This window comes from Haliotis asinina, chromosome 15 (genome assembly GCF_037392515.1).
Source record: "Haliotis asinina isolate JCU_RB_2024 chromosome 15, JCU_Hal_asi_v2, whole genome shotgun sequence".
Classification (NCBI taxonomy): Eukaryota; Metazoa; Mollusca; class Gastropoda; order Lepetellida; family Haliotidae; genus Haliotis; species Haliotis asinina.
In genome coordinates this window covers 28,233,828-28,256,112 of record NC_090294.1, presented here as the reverse complement: position 1 = coordinate 28,256,112, position 22,285 = coordinate 28,233,828, and the positions used below count along the sequence as shown (strand labels likewise).

The window sequence follows — 22,285 nt, the reverse complement described above, 5'->3', positions numbered from 1 at the left end:
GATGGTTTACCTATTATTTCTGAGACCGTCACATTTAACCGTGAGTGTGCATGCATAGATACATAGACCGCTTAAATCATACGGACAACTGCAATAAACAACGAATGTGAGATGTATATCGTACAATGGTACAGTGCAGCCAGAAACGCGCACACATGCACGTTTAGCTGAAGCGGGACGGTTTGCTTTCATCACTCTCAACATGGCGGTAATGAATACACTCAGTCGATTACTGTGATGGTTTTGTTTGTTTTGCTTGTAGTTTACCACAGCACACACTCAGGAATATTCCAGATATATTGTCTGTAAAGATTCGAGTCTGGACCAGACAATCCAGTGATCAAAAACATGGTCATTGATCTGCGCAGTTGGGATACGATGACATGTATCAACGAAGTCAGCGAGCCGGACCACCCCATCCCGTGTGTTGCCTCATATTGCAGGCATGGGTTGCTGAAGACCAGTTTTAACCCAGATGTTCACGGAATGATGATATTGGGAAAGTGTTGCAAGACGAGCAAACAGAGCATAGTTGACAATGTCTTGAAAATATTAAACTTGAGAACCTGCACGTCCACTGTGACATACCAGTTCATGCTATGACTACGCTAGCATTTCATTCACATTATATTCCTCCTTCGGGGCATCCCGCGTGCTGCACTTGGTCCTCACACTACCATGGCTACAAACAAAATATCCTAACACATGATTGTGTTGATGGGCGTATATCCTTTAGGCTTTGTTCTTGGCAGAGGTATGAATTTTATACCAGGGTCGATCGTTTACGGTCGTTAAAGAACAAACACACCTTTGTGAAGATTCCCATATTATTTCTAAGTTCTAATTCTATGGAGTCAACGAGCAGGTTTGGGGCGGTTACACTGCGTGACCTGACCCCTTGAGTCATTGTGTCCCCACAAAGTGAAGTGACAACTCTAACGTTACCGACCCATGGAATTCCAGGTTAACATTTTCAGAAATTGCTGCTCAACGCAAGAGGCGAGTAACGGGATAGAGTGATCAAGCTCGCTGAATTAATTCACAAATATTGCCAAATATGGCGTTAAATGACAAACAAACAAAAGTACAAGTGAGTTAAGTTTTGCGTCGCACTCTGCAATACTCCAACTATATGGCGGCAGTCTATAAATAATAGAATCTGGATCAGGCAGTCCAGTGATCAACAGACTGGGCATCGATCTGCGCAATTATGAACCGATGACATTCACTGACACAGTCAGGTGGAGTTTTCTAAAAACATTTATTCATATAATACATAATGGGTCAAAGCAATGATGTTTTTTTTTATTTACCATGAATGCAATAAAATATCTTCTGTGTATTTAGAGTAGATACACAAAAACTCGATATTACTCGTACAGCAAGAATTCATATAATGTGAGATCTTAAACCTCCACCGAGATGTTGTTCTGACTAAACCAAAAATGAGTTCAGGTAGAATCCTGATGAACATATACAGTATTACTTTTGATAAATAATAACAGTAATTATAGGTCTCAAAGTGTCAAGCTTGGTGAACTTCACAGGGTAGTAAACATGTCCAGTAAATGCAATGAGAGTAATACCAAAGCAAGTAAATTCCGCCTGACAGTCAAACTATTACTGCTGTTTTAAGGATAATTCATCTTCGGTCGTCACTCAGCTGTGGTTAATTATGAAGATAGGAAGCTCGAGATTGTATGTACATCTTAAAAAAATAAGCAATATAGGTAAAGCCAATGTGTGTCTTGCAAATATGTGTGTCTTCTAAAGCAAATAATATCTTGTCTAAAATGACGTGACTTGCCTATTTTATAGCAGGATAAGAAATACTTATCTAACGCTTCTGTATATGATGTGCCTGCTTCTAGAGATCTTTTACAATTTTCTATATAATCTGATTATTATTAAAGGCGGTGCATGTCATTAAAGTGTTTGTTATACTGCATTTGTATACAGAGAAACATGGCTACAACAACGAACCTGATCTTAATCTCGACATTCCATGAACACAAGTGTGCTAGTGCAGCAAACTTACAGGTTCTTTACATGTTCATCATTGACAACAAGTGGTTTTAAAATTAATATTTAAAAACTCAGACTTATCACGGATGCTGAAATGCTTCCCTCGAATATAATATACAAAATTGGACAAATCAACTGTTCACAATGAAATGAATGTTATACACATAAGTAGACCAGATACAAACGAAGTCCAAACATGGCACAGGTTGTTTGTTGCCCCGGATGTTGACACGGTTGTGCCAGTGGGAACAGAACTCGAGTCTGGAGCAGCTGAGCTGTTGAGACCAGAACCAGGTGATGTTGCCTTGGATACTGACACGGTTGTGCCAGTGGGAACAGAACTCGAGTAGGAAGCAACTGAGCTTTCCAAACCAGAACCAGTTGATGTGTCGTTGAACGTAGATGATGAAACAATGTCCACAGTTGGAGAGGTTGTGTTTAAAGCCATTGTGTTGTTTGTACCGGATCCTGTCGTTGTGGGCGAAGCTGTAAGCGTGATGGGTGACGTGGTGGAAGACAGTACAGTCCCAACAGATGTTTCTCCTGAAACCTGGGAAGTGGATCTATCGGTTGAAATTCTTGTTACTGAAGATGCGTCAGAAAACGTTGAAACTGTAGTTGGTGCTGAGGAAGACAACGACACGCTGTTCCCCCCAGTCCTGACCAGAATCTTTGCTGAACTACTCAAGGAGGGGATACCATCATCGGTTACTGTCACAGTCAGTTCATACAGTATACTTGTCAGGTGTTCAGTGTTTCGGACTTCTCCAGACAGTTCATTTATAGCAAACACAGATGATGTGTCAAGACTGTAGCGCACTTGCGTGTTAACATCTTTATCCGTTGCTTGAACTGCAACAATGGGACCGGGTGGCTGACCAAATGTAACGAATACCTCGTAAATACTCTTAGTAAATATCGGCTTGTACGTATTCTTTGGTCCAAATACCAGTGAATAGGATATATTGGTTGAGTCAATGGTGTTGTTGTACTGGTCAAATATGTGCAAGTAAAACTTATCATGGTAGTGGGATGTCTGCCAGGCATTAGGTCCTACCACAACATCCTTCCCGTCATGTCTGGTAACCTGCAGGAGTGTTTCTGTCACACTGTCTCTTGTCACGTTGTTCACCAGGCGGGTGTAGGCATACATTGTGGAGGGACTCTCTGACATCATAACAGACAGGTCCACGTAAGTATACGATCTGGTTCCAACAGTCTCAGTTCTTCGTAAACGGAAGGCTGTGACATTTGATGAACCCACTGGAATCGAATATAATCCATTTGAACTGTCATAAACTGCATCAGGCATTTCATCCTCATCAATAATGTCATTAACCAGAAAGTCATCGTTTTTGTCATTTGTAGACTCAAGTCTCACCAGATGGACCAACTCGTGATATCCAAGGTCTTCCATTATGGATAACTGAGGATCACCCAGAGGGTTAATGTTCTCAAACGTAGCTGTGTAGTTGTAAAATTTTCCCTTTAGACTTGATGTTAGAAACCAACGAGCGGTCTTTGTCTCGAAGGACTCAATATCTCCAAAGTCGATAGACAGGGACGGACTGACAGGACTTCCATCCAACTGCGCTCCAATTATCTTAAAAGAGACCAGCAATCCCTTCTCATTTTCAACGATCTCTGGTTGTGCGGAGGTTATCTTCAGTTGGCGCGCTACACCGTAGGCTCCATTGGTGACCATGACAGCAAGTGTGAAGGGAACGACTGGCTCCATCACGTCAGAAGTCATCGGGTCATCACCCTGGACGTATTTCTCCTGGAAGTAGTTGACAGTGAGACTGGGATTTGGTTTCACTGTAATAGTATCTGGCAGCAGAGGGATGGAAAAGTTGGAACCATCGACGGTGTAGGAAAGAGTCCCACCGACATCATAGAGAGTATCTTCCTTGACTGCCGCAGCAGAGTAGGGGATGATCAGCCATTCTGCTGTACCTGACACATCTCTCTCAAGCCTGCCTGTACCATCAACTCCAGTAAGGCCCACCAAAGTCGGGGTTCCTTTGGAAAAGAAGGAACGTCATACAACAGGTTCACAATTCGTTCAACTGCTTTAACGTAAATCCAATTGAAAATGAATGCATTTTATGTATTATTTCATGTAATAGCTATAGTTCGAACATGTCGCACTGAAAATACTTACCAACTGAAAATTTGTCATTGGCTGATGTCCCAGCGCCATATGTTGCCCTTATGTCTACGGTGACCCGGATGCTATCCAGGGCGGATTGTTCACCATTTTCTATCTCTAAACGAGCAGTGAAAGCATCCCGGGTGAGGACCAGCTCTTGCACAATACGTACTCGAACCTTGGCACACACTCCATCATCACTCCCACCCTGATGAAACAACACATGGGCTTTCAAACAAGTACAATATCAGTCTGCACAAACAGTATCAATTGAAGCTGTAAATGTGAAACATGTGGAATCTCTATTCCCGATATGTTTCCAGTAGAATCCATGAGCAGTGCTGTACCTCCAACTGGTAACAGTCGGTATCTGTATTTAGAAATATGATTCCATGGTGACCTAATCTAAGATGGAATTGTTTCTTAATAAGCAAACATTAAACTGTTTAGGCTGACATCGTCCAGTCCTCACCTTCTTTTCTTTTTCTTGATAGGCATTGACTGCATTTGCAAAGTCATCAAATATGGAGTCAAATCCTCTCTGCAAACATGACACATTTATTTGACCAAGAGGATTGTTGCACAATTCCTACTAGACTCTTCAATAGGAATTCTTACATTAAAGGCCCAGTGTGTTCATTTTCCACTCTACCGTTACAAAAGCATTCAAGTTAGTTTCAGCAGGGTCGAATAAGGTGGGCGGGTTAAGTAATCTGCTTGATTGTACAAGCTGTACATAATATGTGCAGAAATAGTATGTATTTAATAGTCATCAACAATGATGAGATGGAATACTTTAAGATGAACATAAATGGCTTTCAAATGTGATGCTTCAATTACAGGAGTTTACTTGATTCGAACCATCTGCCTCCAGCGAGCGAGAAGCAATTTGAATCCATGTCAAAGAATTCATTTTAATGAGTTTGTGATGGCATATAGTGTTGTCCTTCACGTGTAGCGCCTTTCAACACTACACAGATTTTTCAACGAATTCAGCCGATGGTTTGACGTTTTGTTATCAGTTCTATATATCACATGGAAGACGTGATTCCATTTTAGCCATGGGTGCAAAAATGTGACAACATTTCTCTCGAACTAACCATCCCCAAATGGAAATGCCTAAAATGAAAATGAACAAATATGAGAAACTACAACACTTGTTCCTTCAAGCTTCATGACTAACATGATAAATGCAATAGATGAAAAAACATTTGAACGGACGAAGGAAGGTCTACTTGCAAATAATATCAATAACGAACTTTTGAACTTACTTGTTTCGCATTATCCGTGTCTGTTTTAAATTGCTGAAATCTCGACATGATGACGTTATATGCAATGACATTGTCTTTAAGACCAAGGGAAGTAAGTGTTCCGTCTTCCCAAGCTGTCATTGTTTTGTTCCACCTAAGCAGGAATTTCTCTACGATAGCCCCTTGCGTGGAGTTCATTGAAGCAACAATGGATGCGATCTCACTGGAGGACAGAGAGCTTCCTCCTGCACTATCATCAGCCAGGGCTAGGTTGAAAGAAGACATCCAACTGTTGTCATACACACCAAACCTGAAAAAAAAACCATGGAACTCTTGCATGGCATTTGCATGTTTAGGGACCATCTGTAAACTCTGTCAGGTGAATTTCATGATTGCTGGTGTGAAGCTGAATTTTAACTCGCTCACTCATCATTGCCGGATACCACTGACAGGATAGTTATCATATAACCATGGCAATACAAGCCCCATAGTCAATTAATTTGATGACTAGCTGATGATTTGATGATCAGCAATACTCCATGTACATGGCGGCAGCCTGTACATAACTGAGTCTGGACAATCAGGCAATCCGACAATCCAGTGACCAACATCATGAACATCACTATACGCAAACGAGATGCATTGACATGTGATGACCAAGTCAGTGAATCTGACCACACGATCCTGTTCGTTGTCTTTTATGATAAGTATGGGTTACGGAAGACAAATCAACAAGGAAGTTATGCCTTACATTTCTTGTCCTCCAAAGACTTCCTCTAACATAATCATGTAGTTCCTCAGGGCAACGTTACTGTCCACCATGCCTTGGATGATCTCCCCATTTGTAGCACGTCGGCGTCGTTTTGAGCTGCAGTCTCTGTTCGTTTCGTATATGCACCTGAAGAGAACGAATGATACAGGAATAACGCTTACTGATTAATCATATATGTTTGCATATCAGATGCATATTTGGGGGAAGTCACCTGCACATCTGTTGCTTTCATACGAATCATTAGAGGTCGAAGCTCAGATTCGAATCTACGATCGATCATATGCTAGCTAGAAAAATCGTCACTTTTAAGGACAAGGCATGAAGCGAGGAATTATTAATACTGGAAAGTTCGTTTGAGTTTTCAAAATATATATAATTAGTGCTTTGAGATAACTGTTTTCCGTTTTTTCTAAAGTGCACCCCTCCACAATATATCAGCAATGGTCAAGACTTGTTCATGTCCAAGAGTCTTAAAAAATAAACAATCATATCCGTCTCTAAACATGAACCAATCATTGCACTTTTTGCTCATGAACACTATATATGCATTTTTAACTTACACAACAGCTTGCCACAGCGTAAGACCTACAGCACACTGAGGACAAACGACAGGGAGGACACATGCAGTAGCAAAGTCAAAGATTGCTTTCGCAAATCCCCAGAAGCCACTGGCTCCGGCAAAACCTGTCACTGCTACGGCACATCCAGCAATGGGATGAAAACCCAAAGCACACGTCTTGATGAGCGTCCCTGCACAGTTACAGGTGAGTGGAGTCACGGGATTGTAGACAACAACCGAACTTGATGGAGATGACCCACCACCAGTAGTACCTAAAAACAAATGCTTTGCATGAACTTTGGTGATTTCTGGTTCCAAATTATATAGACAGATAGGTAAGAACGGAACACTGATATATACATAATGCATTATCTCCGTAAGCATTACCTGATATTCCAACATAACCACCTCCTTCCCTTCTTCGACTTTCAACAACTCCACATGGTAAGGGAGGTCGTCCAGGATACACCCTTGTCAGAGTGATATCCTGACCTCCAGTTCTTGTACCACCACAGTAGTAATCGTAAAGCATTTTCAAACCACATGCCGATGTACCTAGGTTCCTCTTCACACGAGGCTTCACTTTAACCAAAACTGGGACAATGATGCTTGTGTTTGCCGCTACGCCTCCTATCGGATCAATTGTCTGTAAGGACAATACGGACAGATGTTAGTAAACCATTTACACATGAAGCTTTGGTAAATATTTAAAAAGTCCATTGCTGAGTTCACAAATTCACACATTTTTAATCAGTGCTTATATCACTGAGATTACATTCTAAATCTAAATCTGTATTTAATCTAAACTAAAAATTGAATTGAGAGCCAGGTTACAAGGAAATATAGTTTTCAATGACGGATGAAGATACAGTTGATTTGAATTTAATAATGATGAGTGAGTGAGTTTAGTTTTACGCCGCACTCAGCATTATTCCAGCTATATGGTGGCGGTCTGTAAATAATCGAGTCTGGACCAGACAATCCAGTGATCAACAACATCAGCATCGATCTGCGCAGTTGGGAACCGATGACATGTGTCAACCAAGTCAGTGAGCCTGACTACCCGATCCAGTTAGTCGCTTCTTTTGACAAGTCAGAATTTAATAATAAGGTAAATATATAGAATACATTTAATACGGCAATAAAACCAGATGTTTCAACTATAAATGAAGGACAAGAGCTAAGGTATGGTACTTTCAGACAAATGTTGGTACATCAATTTTTCTTGTAAGCAAAACATCCTAACAAGCATGCATGCGGTATGAGTTTTCTGGTTGTGAAATCGATATATACATTGCTACACTAATATTCTGAAGAATATTCCAGAAATAAGAGACTTTGGGACACAAGGAATGGTGTCCACACGTATGTGTGGTTATAGGAGGCAACATATTCACCTGTGTAAAGTTCAGAGTTGGATGACCAGGCAGAGCAAACCTGACATTGTCTGCCCTTATCAGGCCGTGATTGGTGATGTTGAAATTGATCACATCTTTCTTCCCTTCCTCATATGGAATCAGATTCAGACTGGCTGGCTCCACAGTGACAACAGGCATGGGTACCTTCATAGATCATTAGTATAGAGCTGACACATATCAACCATATATTGCCACATATCCATGACGCCATCATCGAGATAAATATACGCCTTTTTAAGGACAGCATGTATTTGTAAGCCGCGACAGTAAAAATAACATCAACATATTTACGATGGTGAACGTATCTGTTGAGATAACACCTTGGGGGTAAGATGATCACCAATAGGATCTATACAATGATGAACGCATCTTCTGAAAAACACCTCGTGATCAAGATGACCACCAATAAGATATTCACAACGATCCAGTGTGTGAAATGACCACCAATAAGATATTTACAATGATTAATAACAAATCTAGTAAATACCTAGCGGGTAAAATATTTTCCATTCAAGAAGCATTAGCGTTTATAATTTACGTGAGTTTCAAAGGTAGACTCCAGAGTGACTGTGTATTTGTCCTGGAAGGTTGTGGGGGTAACGGTCCAGGTGTACTTGACAGCAACTCTCTGCAGGAAGATTGTGATGGCGGAGTCTGAGGGTTTAGCAATGATCACAGCTGAGTAGGACCCATGCCCAGGAGCGGTAGCAGTCAGCGTGTATCGATCTTCATAAACATCCTCAAACATCACCAACTCTGTGAAGAGATCAGCACAAAAATTACAATTAAAGGTTGAGTAAGAAATTTTTACACCACTTTTAGCAATATTCCAGTAGCACCTCGGAAGGGCACACCAGAAAATGGCCTCACGCATATTATACCCATTTGGGGATTCGAACTCGGCTGTTCGGCCTAACAAGATAATGCTTTGATCCGTATTCTACTCCATCGTCCTGCAATACAACAGCTTTAACTATATGGTCGCAGTTTTCATTATGTGTTAACTCAAACAAATGTCAGCGATATATGGTATGTAAAAATTCATAGTACAAGCTGGGATATCATACTTCCATGATTGTTGTGTAAAACAATTAAAAACAAATACGTTTTGTCATGCGTGATATAAATGTCACCGAAATGTGGCAACCTGGATCATTGGTGTTAAACCAAAACAGTAACACAGCATTTAGCTACGAAGGAATATTAGATAAGCTACATACCTGTTTGATTATTGGTTATTCTCTGTTCCGAGTATCTTCTTCTAGGATTTCGGAGTGTCACAACTGCTCCAGACACCAAGGGCTTGTCAGAGGCGAAATACGTGTATTCATCTTCTACCCGAACTGTGATATTTAATTTCTCCTGGGATGTCACATAGAATCTGTAGGAGATACTAGCAGAAGAGAGATCCGAGTTCAGGGCTACGCTGCCACTAAACTGGCCTAAACTGTCTGTTGCGCCAGTCGTGACAGTCAGAACCAAGATAGCCGTCTCATTTGGGTGTAGGTCAAGGCCATTCTCTGAAGCCGTTGTAGTCGTTGTGGAATATGCAGAAATCGTAAGTCTTGGTTCTGAAGGTAGCGTTACTCTGAGTGATTTGGCGGTAACCTCGCCTTCGTTCTTGATATTAACCTGTTGACAGTAATTACAGCTTGTTCAAGAAATGATATTCCTTATATCAGTTTTAGATATTTTGGTGATGTCTTAAATACACCATGACGTGTTTAGGTTCTGTACGTATTAGTGCTCATAAACACACACACTGAAATGATTATGATTTCCACTTCAAAGAAAACCTACTTGGAACGTCTTCTGTGTTCCTCTGGGAACACTATCTGAGAGAGATGATGGCGAGAGGACCAGAGCAGGTTTTCGGACATTCAGCTGCAATCCTATCCTAACTCTGGCAGTGGTGCCATCGGGAGTACTGAACACAACAGCAATAACACCACGGAGAGGACGAGATACTGTGAGGATCAAATCTATGGACACTTCAGAATCTGTATCCAAGAATACTATAAGGGGTTGAGAACCATCGCTTGAAAGTCTGTTTTTAGCTCTCACAACAACAGATGTTAATGGACCACCAATGCCTTCTACCTGATGAAACAGAACAGTTGACATATTAACATAATTGGTTCATGGAAAAGCAGATGAAGAAAGACCTATTAAAGAATGGACTTATGTTGTTTATTTAAGTGCACTCAGTGTCAAAAGACGAGAGCAATGATTATATAAAATGGTATTACCAGGTAGCTATACACATTAAAGTCATACAGAACATTATTTCAACTCACTCTGGCTGTGATATTACGGATTCCATTTACTCCATCGTTCTTGAGTACAGAAACACCCCGCATCTCCACCACGTCCGCGTCCAAGTAGGCTTCTCTGTTCACAAATCCTGGCACACATATCATGCCCAACACACTCCAGGATTTCTGAGGAGTGAACCCACTATCGGATGGGTGGCGTCCATCCTAAAGTTGCGGTAGGAAAAGAAAATTAACAAAGTGAAAAAACACCATTATATGCAAGCTCGCCAATACCATACGTGTAATCAGTCAACACTAATTTACTACTACAAAATAATGTTTGCAAAAGTATTGCATTAACTTATGCTTCAAGGCAATTACGTGTATAACTAACTGAAGGATAGTAGTATACTTTACCACTTCAAACAGTCCACCGTCACCAGCCATTGGGAAGTACACTGCTTCAAAACGTTCCCTGCTCCTTGGCGATGTCACAATGGGAATTGTTGTGATTCTGCCTTTATTTCGTACCCTTAATAGAATAGAAATACTATATTGAGTGGTATTGAGTATTTTAAGAATTACAACAGTCTCTGAGTGAAAAGGATATTCCCACTGTAAGGTACACTGCATCAGAAGATTCATATGTAACCGTTATGACTGATAATATATTCAATGACTCGCTATTTTTATTCCAAAATGCCAGTGTGCCTTGTTGTTACTGTCAATAAAAACGCAAAACGAGAAAACATGAAAACTCACTTAACATCCACAAAAGCAATCAAAGACTGAGAGGTTCCACTAAAATACGTGACCATTCCTTTGATTTGGATGGCTTTAGGAACGGGCAGAACTCCACTGGGTGTCACATCCTCTACTGTGATGTTATAGGACAGCTGGACTTTCAGTGACCACTGGACCTCTGTACGGCCTATACGGTTTGATGCTCTGACGTTGATGATATACGGCTGGGCACTGGCTACTGTCCTCTCCCAGAAGATGAGTCCGCTCTTTTGGTTAATTGTCATTCCAGAAGGGGCTCCAGATATGTACCAATCAACTGGAGGACTCCCCTGTAAATTGTAGACCGTTCGTGATATTTCCAAAGGCATTTCATCACGCCTGTATTTCAAGGTGATGACAACTTAACACTTTAGGACACTAGAAATGTTGCATCTGCAGTGTTGCTGTAGCAATTGGGATACGGTTAAATCTGCGACCATCGATCCCTTCAGTCGCCTCATATGATAAGAATTGGTATTCAAACATGGAGACCAATTAAAACGTGTATCTTTGCGGATCAGTTCACTTAAGAGAGCAGTCAATCTCAAATATCTATTGAAACAATTAGCACTGGGAGAAAGGAATAATTGGGATTGAAATTATCCGAATAGGTCATTGGAAATGAGTGTCATTGGGTCTTGTGCTCATGAATGTACATTTATATATCACAGCTGTTTGGGCACAGATAGGTTGGCAAAGGTAATCAACCTGTCATTAAAGATATTATGTAATGTCCTGAAATACTATTCAGAACCAACAAATGCGATAATTGGATCTTTGAAGAGGATTTTTACTAATCACCTGAGGTGGCTCTGACAATCAAATGGGCAAACAAGATGTCACAATTATTGTGATAAGCAAAATAATACAACCTACCTGAGAAAGTGTTAATTGAAGTTGATATTCATCTCCTTCTGCAGCTTCTTGCACCTTTTCGAAGACGGATATAACGGGTGCCATAAGCTCGACGCTGCAGTCTTCACCTGACCAGGGCAGGATACATATGCATCCTCCAAACAGGCAGTGGCCATGAGGAGGGGTTTCCGTCTTCCCACAGGCTCCGGGTGGACAAACTTCATAGTATGTAAATGCTGTCTGGAGAACAGGAGTTGATAACATTTAATTCACTGTGTACTTGCCAATGTACGATCGCAGATACTGTTAATAGACATAACTAGTTCTCAATTGAGCTTTTGTTGTTTACTCGCCGCACCCATCAAAGTGGCAGCTATATTACTGACAGATTTAGTTTTCTGCTTTGTTTCGTTTGTTTTTTATTAAGTCTGGACCAGACAATCCAACAATCAATAGCACGGGATACGATACACAACTGATGAGAGGTGTCCACCATCTCAGCGACCGTGACCACCCTCTTACGACAAGAATGGATTGCTGTAAAACACCGCTAACGCGAATGTTCGCGGGGATCTATTTCTCAGAGTATAAATATCAGGGATGGCGACTATGAATGACATGTAACCAAGTTGAACTATCTCTCACAACACCCTCTCATCCCGTCTCATTGCATTTAAACAGAATTCGCTTCTTACCTGATTTCGAGTAAAGTGTAGTCCGTCAGGAGAAATCTCCACAATTATACTGCCCGCTTGATGCTGAGGATTCCTACACATGACGTGCTCCTTCGACATGCGTGTGCCATTGACCACTGTGGAGTCGAATCTACAGTAGAAGACGTTGTTGTTCGTTTCTGGGAAGTTGTGTCCCCAGATGTGCACATCTGTTCCTCCAGTGTCAGGGCCAGAGCTTGGAATGATGTTCAGGACGTTTGTGTATGGAAGGCAGTTGGAGCCGTAAAACGTCTCACTACACGTGTCACATAAATCGCCTGACCAATTTTCAGCAAAGCAATCACAGTTGCCTGTTTGAAGTAGAATACGTATATGTAAACAAAGTATTTGAATGTTGCCTTACTGGTCATCTGACTACAAAAGTAAATAAAACTGTAACAGGAGTCTGTTGTAATATTTTACCCGATATCGATTAACTGTAAATCTGTTATGATGATATCCGCTTCATGGTAAGGACTGCGGGCTCACATTTAAACAAGTTTCAAATTTTCACAAGATCGTATGTAAATATAAGCATACTTGTTATTGATTGTCAGCTTACCATTTCTGAGGTTGCAGGATCCATGGTTACACTGAGGACAAGGGAGGCAGCTGTCTCCCCATCGTAAGGGTGCACACTGGGAGCAGTCAGCACCGCTATACTGGGGAAAACATGAACACCGTTCAGGCAACACACAGTATCCTCTTTCATTTCCGCCACAGTCATTCACTTCATGGCACGTGGCAATGACACAGGAAGAACCCTCCCAGCCCAGAGAACAATTGCATTGGTTTGGCCCCTTACATAAACCATTTCCATTACAGTTGCCAACACCAGAGCAGTCAAAGTCAGAACAATCCTCTCCAGCCCATCCCTCGTCACATCTGCACCCATTTGGCCGAACACATTCACCTTTATCACTGCAGTTCTGTACTTCAGTACAGTCGAAATTCTGATCAGTGAGGATAGGAAGGTAGTCCACCTTGAGAAGCCTCTGGTCGAGATCCTTGTCTAGAATACGTTGTCGAACAATGGCTGGATCAGCACTTCCCCACCAGTTGTGCTCAGCATTGATCTTCTCCCCTCCAGTCAATAGAATCTTTATTTCGTAATCAGCTCTAGGGTTATCAAACATGTTATAAGAAAGGCTAACGTTTTTCGAGTCTAACAAAACTGTTCCTTCATCGGTGGGAGAACTGAATATCTGGTTATAAGTCAGGGTCCCATTAAATTCATATTTTGTTGATTTTATATAAACAACACATCGACCTGTAATATTTTGGAAACCATTGGTAGACAGACTAATATTTTGAACGTTGTCACCATCTCTTGCATCGTACACCTCCACATTCAGGAAACATTTGTCTCCACCAAATGAATTCTTGAAAGAATTGTCTTCAGTGTAAAGAGATGATTTGTATCCTGCATACAGTGTTATTTGACCAGTTGATTTGAACATATTCCCCCTGATGACGCATCTGTTTTCAGTGGAATAATAATTATTATTCCCCACTCTGGCATCTATGGACTTCACATTGTTACTGAATGAATTCTGTTCCACGTACACCTTCGTGTAAGACACTGATCCGTAATGCAATTGAAGGCCCGAACCTCCCAAACCATGATCCTCAAATCTGTTGTTCTTTATGTGTAACACGCCTTTGTTGATCCGGTTAGTCACCTGTGTTTCCAAACCGTGAAAAGTGTTATTAACGATGTTCATTTTTTCAACCGTTGTTGGCGCCGATGTTCCAAACAGGACAATTCCACTTCCGTGATTGTGTTGTGTTGTGCCATTCCTGAGGCGGAAGCGGTTAGTTACTTTAGTCATTATACCTGTTGACTGCCCATGTTCAACAACTGTCCCGTTCAGGTCAATGTCGAAGGTGTCAGTCTGGATCGTGAGGCCCACTTTCTCGGTGTTGTTGATATGGCAGTTGGACAAGCGTACTGTGGGAGTCTCCACCACAAGACCAGTTATCGAATTCTGGATGGACACTCTTTCCAGGTATGAGACTGGAAACATAACAAATACAATAAAACTATCGTGGCACACGAGATGCCGGAGGTCACTTTCATCAAGTAACGTGACATCATGATGCCGAAGAAACCGTAATCACGTTCGGCATTTCGGCAAAAATAACTGTGAATATTTGAACTTGTGTTGTCATGGCATCAACACCATCTATCCTTCGGAAGATACAAGTTTAATTTCATTTTGGTCTTAACACTTTAAACATACAGACACGTATTTGTTGGAGGAAATAGATATTACAAACTATTTTCAAATAAAATTATGTACAAACCTGTAAGTATGTATTTCGAATCTACAAAATACTCACTGTTGATAATGTTCACACTCTTTCCCTTTACACTTTTGTGTTTTACAATGACAACACATAGTTTGGCCTGGATATGTGAGTTTCCCTTACATGTATGTGTTCCAGTGTGAGCTACAAACTTATGGCATCGGACTCCAAAACCTCCACGACTGACACAGAAACTACTGGAAGAGAATTTAGGCTGGCAGTCAGATAGAGAGGAGGCCCATTCTCCACAGTTGAGATTCTGGAGAACTGGTCCACTTCCCCCGCCATGTATATACGTCTCATATCCCTCTGATCTGAAATATTGTCCATTTTGCGTAACGGTTAAAATCTTACACATATCAGACACGACGAACAGCATAAACACATTTTGTTCAAATTACTTTTCAATTTAAAAGCATCAAATACTCCTTGTAATTCATGTTATTGTTTCTCAGAATGTCTTATGTGCTTGGATTTAAAGATAGAAAATAGTTTTGGGAAGTTCCTCCCTGCACAGAATGACAAAATAGACAAGTAAAATGTAGGTATAATAAAACGAATGAACATCATTCATGTCACATATCTTCAGCAGGCTAAATATTTAAATTAAGGAATTCGTTTTGAACCAACCATGTAAACTAACTTAAACTATATGTTTGACTCGAACACACGAGAGACCACAAAACCTGAGCAGACACCATGTAAAGAACCCGTGCAAAAAATGTCAAAATTCACAATCACAATGTTTTACAAGGGACGATCTACATTAAAAACAAATGCCAAAATTGTTCATTTCATTGTTGTGACATGTGTCAACGTGTCTCCCCATCCGATCCTGTTACTTGTCTCTTAACACAAGCACGGGGTAATTAAAAACCAATTCTCGCCCGAATCGTCGCAGGTCTGGTACAGGGAGGTGTTCTTAATCTAAACAATGTCAGAATAGACTGTGTGTTATGCCACGTATTGTAATAATTCTGCTTAGGAAATAGCACGTAGGGGTTAATAATTTCAATCATGAATCTATGAAGATCAAGTACAATTGTGACAGAACCTGATTCTTTTTTTTTCACGCTGAATGCTATTATTGGAGACGAGTTTGGTTTTACGTTGACTTGACAGTATTTCAGAAATCTCATGATTGGGGACCCCAGAAATGTTAACACCTCCTTGCACCTAATTGTGTGTTGCCCTTTACAATGCTATAAACAAGTCAATCCGCTTTTCAGAAGTGAATGTCTCTGGAGACCCCTACTCCAGTGCCTACATAGTACTCACTGATTCTTAATGGTTCTTTAAATTCAACATTATCAATCAAACTATATTCTAATTTTACTAGCATACATACAAGTAGCCCAGTTCCTTGCAGACAAGAAGCGCCACATTCCTGTCAATGTAACACATGTTCGACCAGGACCCATTCACAAAAATTTCAATTCGTCCTTCATTCGGCTTTGTTCCGTTCATCAGTCTGACGGTCTTAGACACCCGCTCTGTGAACAACAGTGTGTATTTCAAAGTGAAACAGTGAATCCTATGAATGTCAAAAATATTACTCACGTACATCATACATGAATAACTATACCGGTTGTTCAAAGTCATATTACAAAAGGAGCATTAGTGGCTCAGATACCACACTTCGCTGTCTGAAAAGTCAGATTGTCTGGAATGTTAAAAGATCGAACTTAATCTGAACTTGACATGATCTTGACACGATGACATCCGAGTGATGCAAAAAGTATGAACAGAACATCAGATTACATCCAGCCTAACATGCCAACACTCCTTGAAATGGAGCTAGAACACAAAACCTTCACAGTACCTGTCTTGTACGGAAGCACAACTCCAAACCACGGCATTGTTGATGCTTTGGTCAGTAGGACTTTCTCTCCAGTTCCACTTTCTCCAGCCACAAGTACGCCTTTCAATAGAGGGGATAAAGATTATGGCAGAAAAAGATAATTCTGGACGGTTAGTGTGTAATATTTTTGGAAATATTTTTGCATTATTATACTGTCATCCGTAATGGTGAATTTCACATAAGGCACCGTCACTTCCACTATGAGTGTAATGGGTGAAGTCAAATTCTGGTGTCACCCGCCTTGATATTGCTGGAATATTGCTAACAGATGCGTAAAATCACACTCCCTACCGCTATGCATATACATTGAACTCGAAAACTGCACATACCATCTACATAGATTCCTGTATTCGGTTCGAACTGTAGTTCCACGCCACTTTCAATGCGTAATATGCCCTCCGACCTGATAAATGGAATGAAAAAATTAACATGTGGGAGTGATAACAAAACATCAAGAGAATTACTGATCTTCAGACCTGCTTCAATTAGTGCAGATGAATGGACCACTGGAAAACAATCATGACCCTAGACTGTCCAAATATGCAAAACTTGACCCTACTGAAATTGCATTGATAATGGCAACTGTGAAATGTTAGCACATGGAACCTTCATATATACGGTATTTACATGAGCCAGAGTATGTCAGTAAAGAGTGTACATACCTGACGAATATTGACCTCGTGATGCTGTATGGTGATTCAGATGTTAGGAGATGTACTTCACCAGTGATCTCACCACCTTTGAAAGTTGTCTGAGCTGACCTTGAAGCATCAGTTAAATCTTCAGATAGGTAGTACGGCAGATAATGCACAAATAACCTCGCCATGTCAATGTCAAACCCACATATCCTGCGCGTGACATAATCCATATCTTGCTTCCCCCAGAAGTTCCATCGAGCATCGATGTCATGCCATCTTTCAAACGCTGGTACTACTAGCTCGCACTTGGCAAATGGGTTGCTAAAAATATTGTTCCTCATTGTCAGATGATTTGAAGCAGTGTTTACAGTCTCGGAGCATATGTTATCCTTGAATATGTTCCTTGATATGCTCACGTTCGTTTCAGGGTTTTTCATATCCCCGAGTAGTATGATATGGGAAGCTTTATTTGCAGAGAATGTATTATTGACAATGTTGAGATGACCTCCTGCAGTTTGCTGATCAAGGATTTTCATTAATGGTTCAGAAGATTGCATTGATGCGTTCTCTACAGCATTATTTACAAAATGAAACTGAAAACGCGAGTTTGCTGTTTGTTGTACCCAAACAATGCCACCAGTAATATTTTTGAAAGTGTTGTCCGTCATATATATGAAATTAGTGGATGCGTAACGAGTGTAACAATACACCATATTCGCATTTATCCTATGGAACGTGTTGTTAGTGAGTACAATGTACATTTCTGCCCAAGAACTTGATGATGAGATATAAAACAGATGTCTTCCACCTCTCCAGCGATAGTAATTTCTTAAATCGCTGTCATAAAACTGTGAATCCCTTACAAAAAATTGTAAATTTCTTTTTGCACTCCTTCTGTGATTCAGGTAAAACGCATTATTATTGCCGTTTGAGAAAATGGAATCTTCAATGTTTATTAAAGCATCAGTTTCAGAAAAGATAGTTTGATAGGAATTCCCAGAAAAGCGGCATGACGTCAGAGAAATGTTCACATATTGCTGGATGTAAACACCATATGCGGCATTTGAATGTACGTTACAGTTCGATATCCTGATTTGTGACCTGCTTATAAAATCATCTGTGTCCAAGTCAACTCTGACCCCTGACAAATGGTTGTTCACCGACTCTAGTCCATCAATGTGGATAACAGGAGGTATTCCTTTCATTCCAAGTTTGAAAGTAACACCGTATCCTCCTGAGTAAGATGATATGACATTCTCCATGAGTGTAACATTTCCATTGATTTCAAGACCGGTATCTGTGTCATTCATTTGGAAATGGCGAAGCTGCACATCGTTCCCAATATCTGTAATTACCAACGTTACATTTACAATCCACTAATCATATGAAATGATAAAAAGAATGTTAAAATGGATTCTTCAAAGGCATTTAGACGTCGGTGTGGCAAAACAAGACATCTTATGGGTAACAACTTCTTGATTGATTTTTTCCCAACGGTTCTGGGCTAGATCGTCAGATGGATGTTATCCATAAGATTTGCGTTGTATTAATGTTAAAGGGTATGGGAAGTGCGCGATGTCAGAAACTGTCTATCCACAAAACGAATTACTCTTCATCGTAAATGCTACACAAAAACTTTAGAACAAAAGACATTGTAAAGAAGATAAAAGTTATGAAGTAACTTAGGTTTTAGGTTATTGATGAGACCAAATGGGTTGTAATAATTCTTCATAAGATATAATATATTGATATTATACTTAGCAATTATATTAATTTGCTGAAAATACTGCCTGTATGATACATGTCTTTTTAGCAACTCGTTATGTGTGTTGAAATTCAAGCTTTCATCCAGATCTGCCTTATGGACTTTATATCCAAATAGCTCATTACACATAACCATGTCGTTCAGAAAATAATATAAACTATTAATTGTCTATTGACAAGGAAATTACAAGTAACCGAGGCCAGAGCCACCAACCCCCTAACCCCAACCACCAACCCCATTCACACCACACCAACATCCCCTAGAAACAGAAAGGATGTTACTGCTGAACAAGGTGATGAACACGTACCTTGTGGAAAAGGCAGTAGCTTCTCACTACATCGTATTGCTACATCCTGTCTGTGGTAACAGTAAAACGGTGATCTTTCACATTCCATGAGCGTGTTCTCGTTGCCTGTACATCTCAGGTTGCCAAGGTGTATTGGTCCCGAACCTTCACCAAAGTCGTTGGAACCATAAAACACCATAGGTGTTATTGTGTAGCTGCAGACAGATACAGACGTATATTCATATATCTAAAACACGCACACTATAATCCTTCATAGTTCATAGCACAAACGCCGATACTACACTGTCGTTTGGGCAATCCAAACCTTGAGGAAAGGTTGGTCTTGAAATTTTGACCAGTGGCAATATATCATATGTCAAACACTCTGGTGTATCATCAGTCAGAGGCTTGTTTCACTTTACTGACAGGTTCGAGTGTTTCACAACCATTCACACAACGAATCTAATCTCTATATTATGTTACATTTGATGCGTGTATTTGTATATTGAGCGCTATCCAAATAAACCTATTATTATAATGTTATACAGATTAAGATGAAATCTGTAACCCGAGGGGTCGGGTTTTCTTCACACAGTTAGGCCGGTAAGGCTCAGCAGCAGCTCTAAGCAGTTGCCCTTTCCACGTGCAGCCCAGGCAGCGGTTGGTAATCCACCAAGAACTTTCCGGAGAATACGTATACTCCCCAACACTGCAACGCTAGTTCTCTGCATTCCCCAGAGTGGCTGAATGATCTGCGCCTAGGTATCAGAAGATACCAGCGCCTAGGTATCAGAAGATACCAAACTTGATTATCCGTCGAAATACAGATATCACCCAGAATCAACCGATTTCCTTGGTCAATTTCTAGTGCTTTCACATGGTCATTACCTGAACAAGAGTCTATTGCATGGAATAGCTGTGGTTATATACTGCTTCTGGCAAAGACAAATTTGATAGTGTAATGAACTAATTACAGCAACACTCACTCATATCCAAGCATTTGGCAAGCGACTATGGCATCAATTTTGCCAAAGCCATCATGACAAACAGTCCCCCAAGTTCCATTAATCTTGACTTCAAGACGTCCCTCGTTGTTTTTCACCCCTCCGACGAGTCGAATAGTTGTGTCAGTATTGGGAAACAGACGGTCTGTTGGTTTAAAAATAACGTACACTTTCTATGATCTGTTTGCAGCGAAAACGATGGATTACACACAATGCAAAATGTAAATCGGATAAAGTGAAATCAAGATTGTGAATTCTCATAGTTTACCTTGCCAAGTGAACCTTTAAATCTTAGCATTTTAATCAACTCAGGACAAAAATATTCAAGAACCGATCATAGTCTCAAATCGCTATTATTGTCTGTGATCATTTTTGAACAACTTTTAACCTATGCTGAATAAAAATCTGACATCTAAATTTCAGTTGACATTTTATTTATCAAGGAAGAATGGTAAAAGAATTAATGTTGCGTTAAGTGTTTCTTATACGCTTCATACGAATGTATATCTGATAGTATATTTCTAATAATTTGACTGTGATCGTTCCTGTAACGTAATAATAATTGATTATGACAAAACACATCTCAACATTTCATCTTAATTACTATACGTGATGAGGTCACTTGATACGTGATAAGGTAGCTATCTACAGCCAAATTCTCAAAACATGATAATTAAATTCTTCACTTACAACGATTCACAAGTAATCTTACTCCTGACCATTTCACTCCAGGAGTAACTGGCTCGGTCCTCACAGGATGAGTCTTGTTGCCACGAACAATAAGTGCACCTGAATAGAATAAGGGTTTGTACAATCATGTCACACTGAATAAAGATGAGATATGATGCACGCTAAAAATCGCAAACATTCAATGTCATTACGTCGGATTTAAGGATCTGGTCCATTCCTTTTTGCTGGAAAAAACGTCAAGTATATGAAAACCTTCAATAACCATCTTTTGCCTGTGAGACCCTCCCAACATGAAAGCAGCAGTAATGAACGATCGCACTGTGTGTGACAAACATTTGATGACTAGTTTATCAGTCAGTGTTCCACAGTATATCAACCGCTGTGCGGTAGCAAAAGACTTGCATGATTTGCACTCTGAAAGGGTGCAACTATCATAGATACTTAGTTGCATAGGCTATGTCTTAGAGCGATATTCCACTGCCGCTACACTATCAAAACAGATACCAAGCTGGATAGTCAATATCGTATTATTAGTGGAGCAGCCGTACATTGTGACACTTTTGCTAATGTGTAAAAGGTATCCACATCACAAGTAAGACACTGGTGGAGAATGCAAGATGCTTATCAGTGAACGAAATCACAGGATCAGACCACACTTGATGTAAAGGGTCAAAGAGCTGTACACGACAACAGCTATGTTGATGACACAGTCCTGACGATGCCCTTCGTTTTAAATCTTCTTGTTTCGACAACATTTCTACCCATTAAAGAGTAACGCATGGCCACAGCGGTTGTGGTCCTTTTAGAACCTGTTGCAAGCAATCTGAATGATCATAATTTGACATTGCAAGCAAAACCAATGTCTGCACCATAAATTTGATTTTATCGCTGCCCAATATTTTCACATTATGTGCTCTAATGAAGTCGTGTCTTCTACCTTGCAAGCCAC

At 40.4% G+C, this 22,285-nt stretch overlaps 1 protein-coding gene across 1 annotated transcript in view; it reads right to left on the bottom strand.

Moving 5' to 3' along the window:
* Positions 1–1,244: 1,244 nt before the first annotated feature.
* The window catches only part of LOC137266124 (uncharacterized), a 39,383-nt gene continuing 18,342 nt past the window's right edge, over positions 1,245–22,285 (bottom strand). Inside the window, exons 10-34 of the mRNA XM_067801619.1 lie at positions 21,337–21,435; positions 20,629–20,791; positions 19,664–19,857; positions 17,616–18,936; positions 17,283–17,356; positions 16,915–17,013; positions 16,441–16,585; positions 15,216–15,406; positions 13,345–14,799; positions 12,765–13,093; positions 12,091–12,309; positions 11,194–11,504; positions 10,849–10,963; positions 10,474–10,656; positions 9,977–10,276; positions 9,397–9,808; positions 8,715–8,932; positions 8,156–8,320; positions 7,146–7,404; positions 6,760–7,030; positions 6,179–6,325; positions 5,449–5,737; positions 4,650–4,718; positions 4,190–4,385; positions 1,245–4,047 (exon numbers count right to left, since the gene is read on the bottom strand). Coding sequence (XP_067657720.1) covers positions 2,165–4,047; positions 4,190–4,385; positions 4,650–4,718; positions 5,449–5,737; positions 6,179–6,325; positions 6,760–7,030; positions 7,146–7,404; positions 8,156–8,320; positions 8,715–8,932; positions 9,397–9,808; positions 9,977–10,276; positions 10,474–10,656; positions 10,849–10,963; positions 11,194–11,504; positions 12,091–12,309; positions 12,765–13,093; positions 13,345–14,799; positions 15,216–15,406; positions 16,441–16,585; positions 16,915–17,013; positions 17,283–17,356; positions 17,616–18,936; positions 19,664–19,857; positions 20,629–20,791; positions 21,337–21,435 — 9,107 coding nt within the window. The 3' untranslated portion in view covers positions 1,245–2,164. The remainder of the gene's footprint in view (positions 4,048–4,189; positions 4,386–4,649; positions 4,719–5,448; positions 5,738–6,178; positions 6,326–6,759; positions 7,031–7,145; positions 7,405–8,155; positions 8,321–8,714; positions 8,933–9,396; positions 9,809–9,976; positions 10,277–10,473; positions 10,657–10,848; positions 10,964–11,193; positions 11,505–12,090; positions 12,310–12,764; positions 13,094–13,344; positions 14,800–15,215; positions 15,407–16,440; positions 16,586–16,914; positions 17,014–17,282; positions 17,357–17,615; positions 18,937–19,663; positions 19,858–20,628; positions 20,792–21,336; positions 21,436–22,285) is intronic.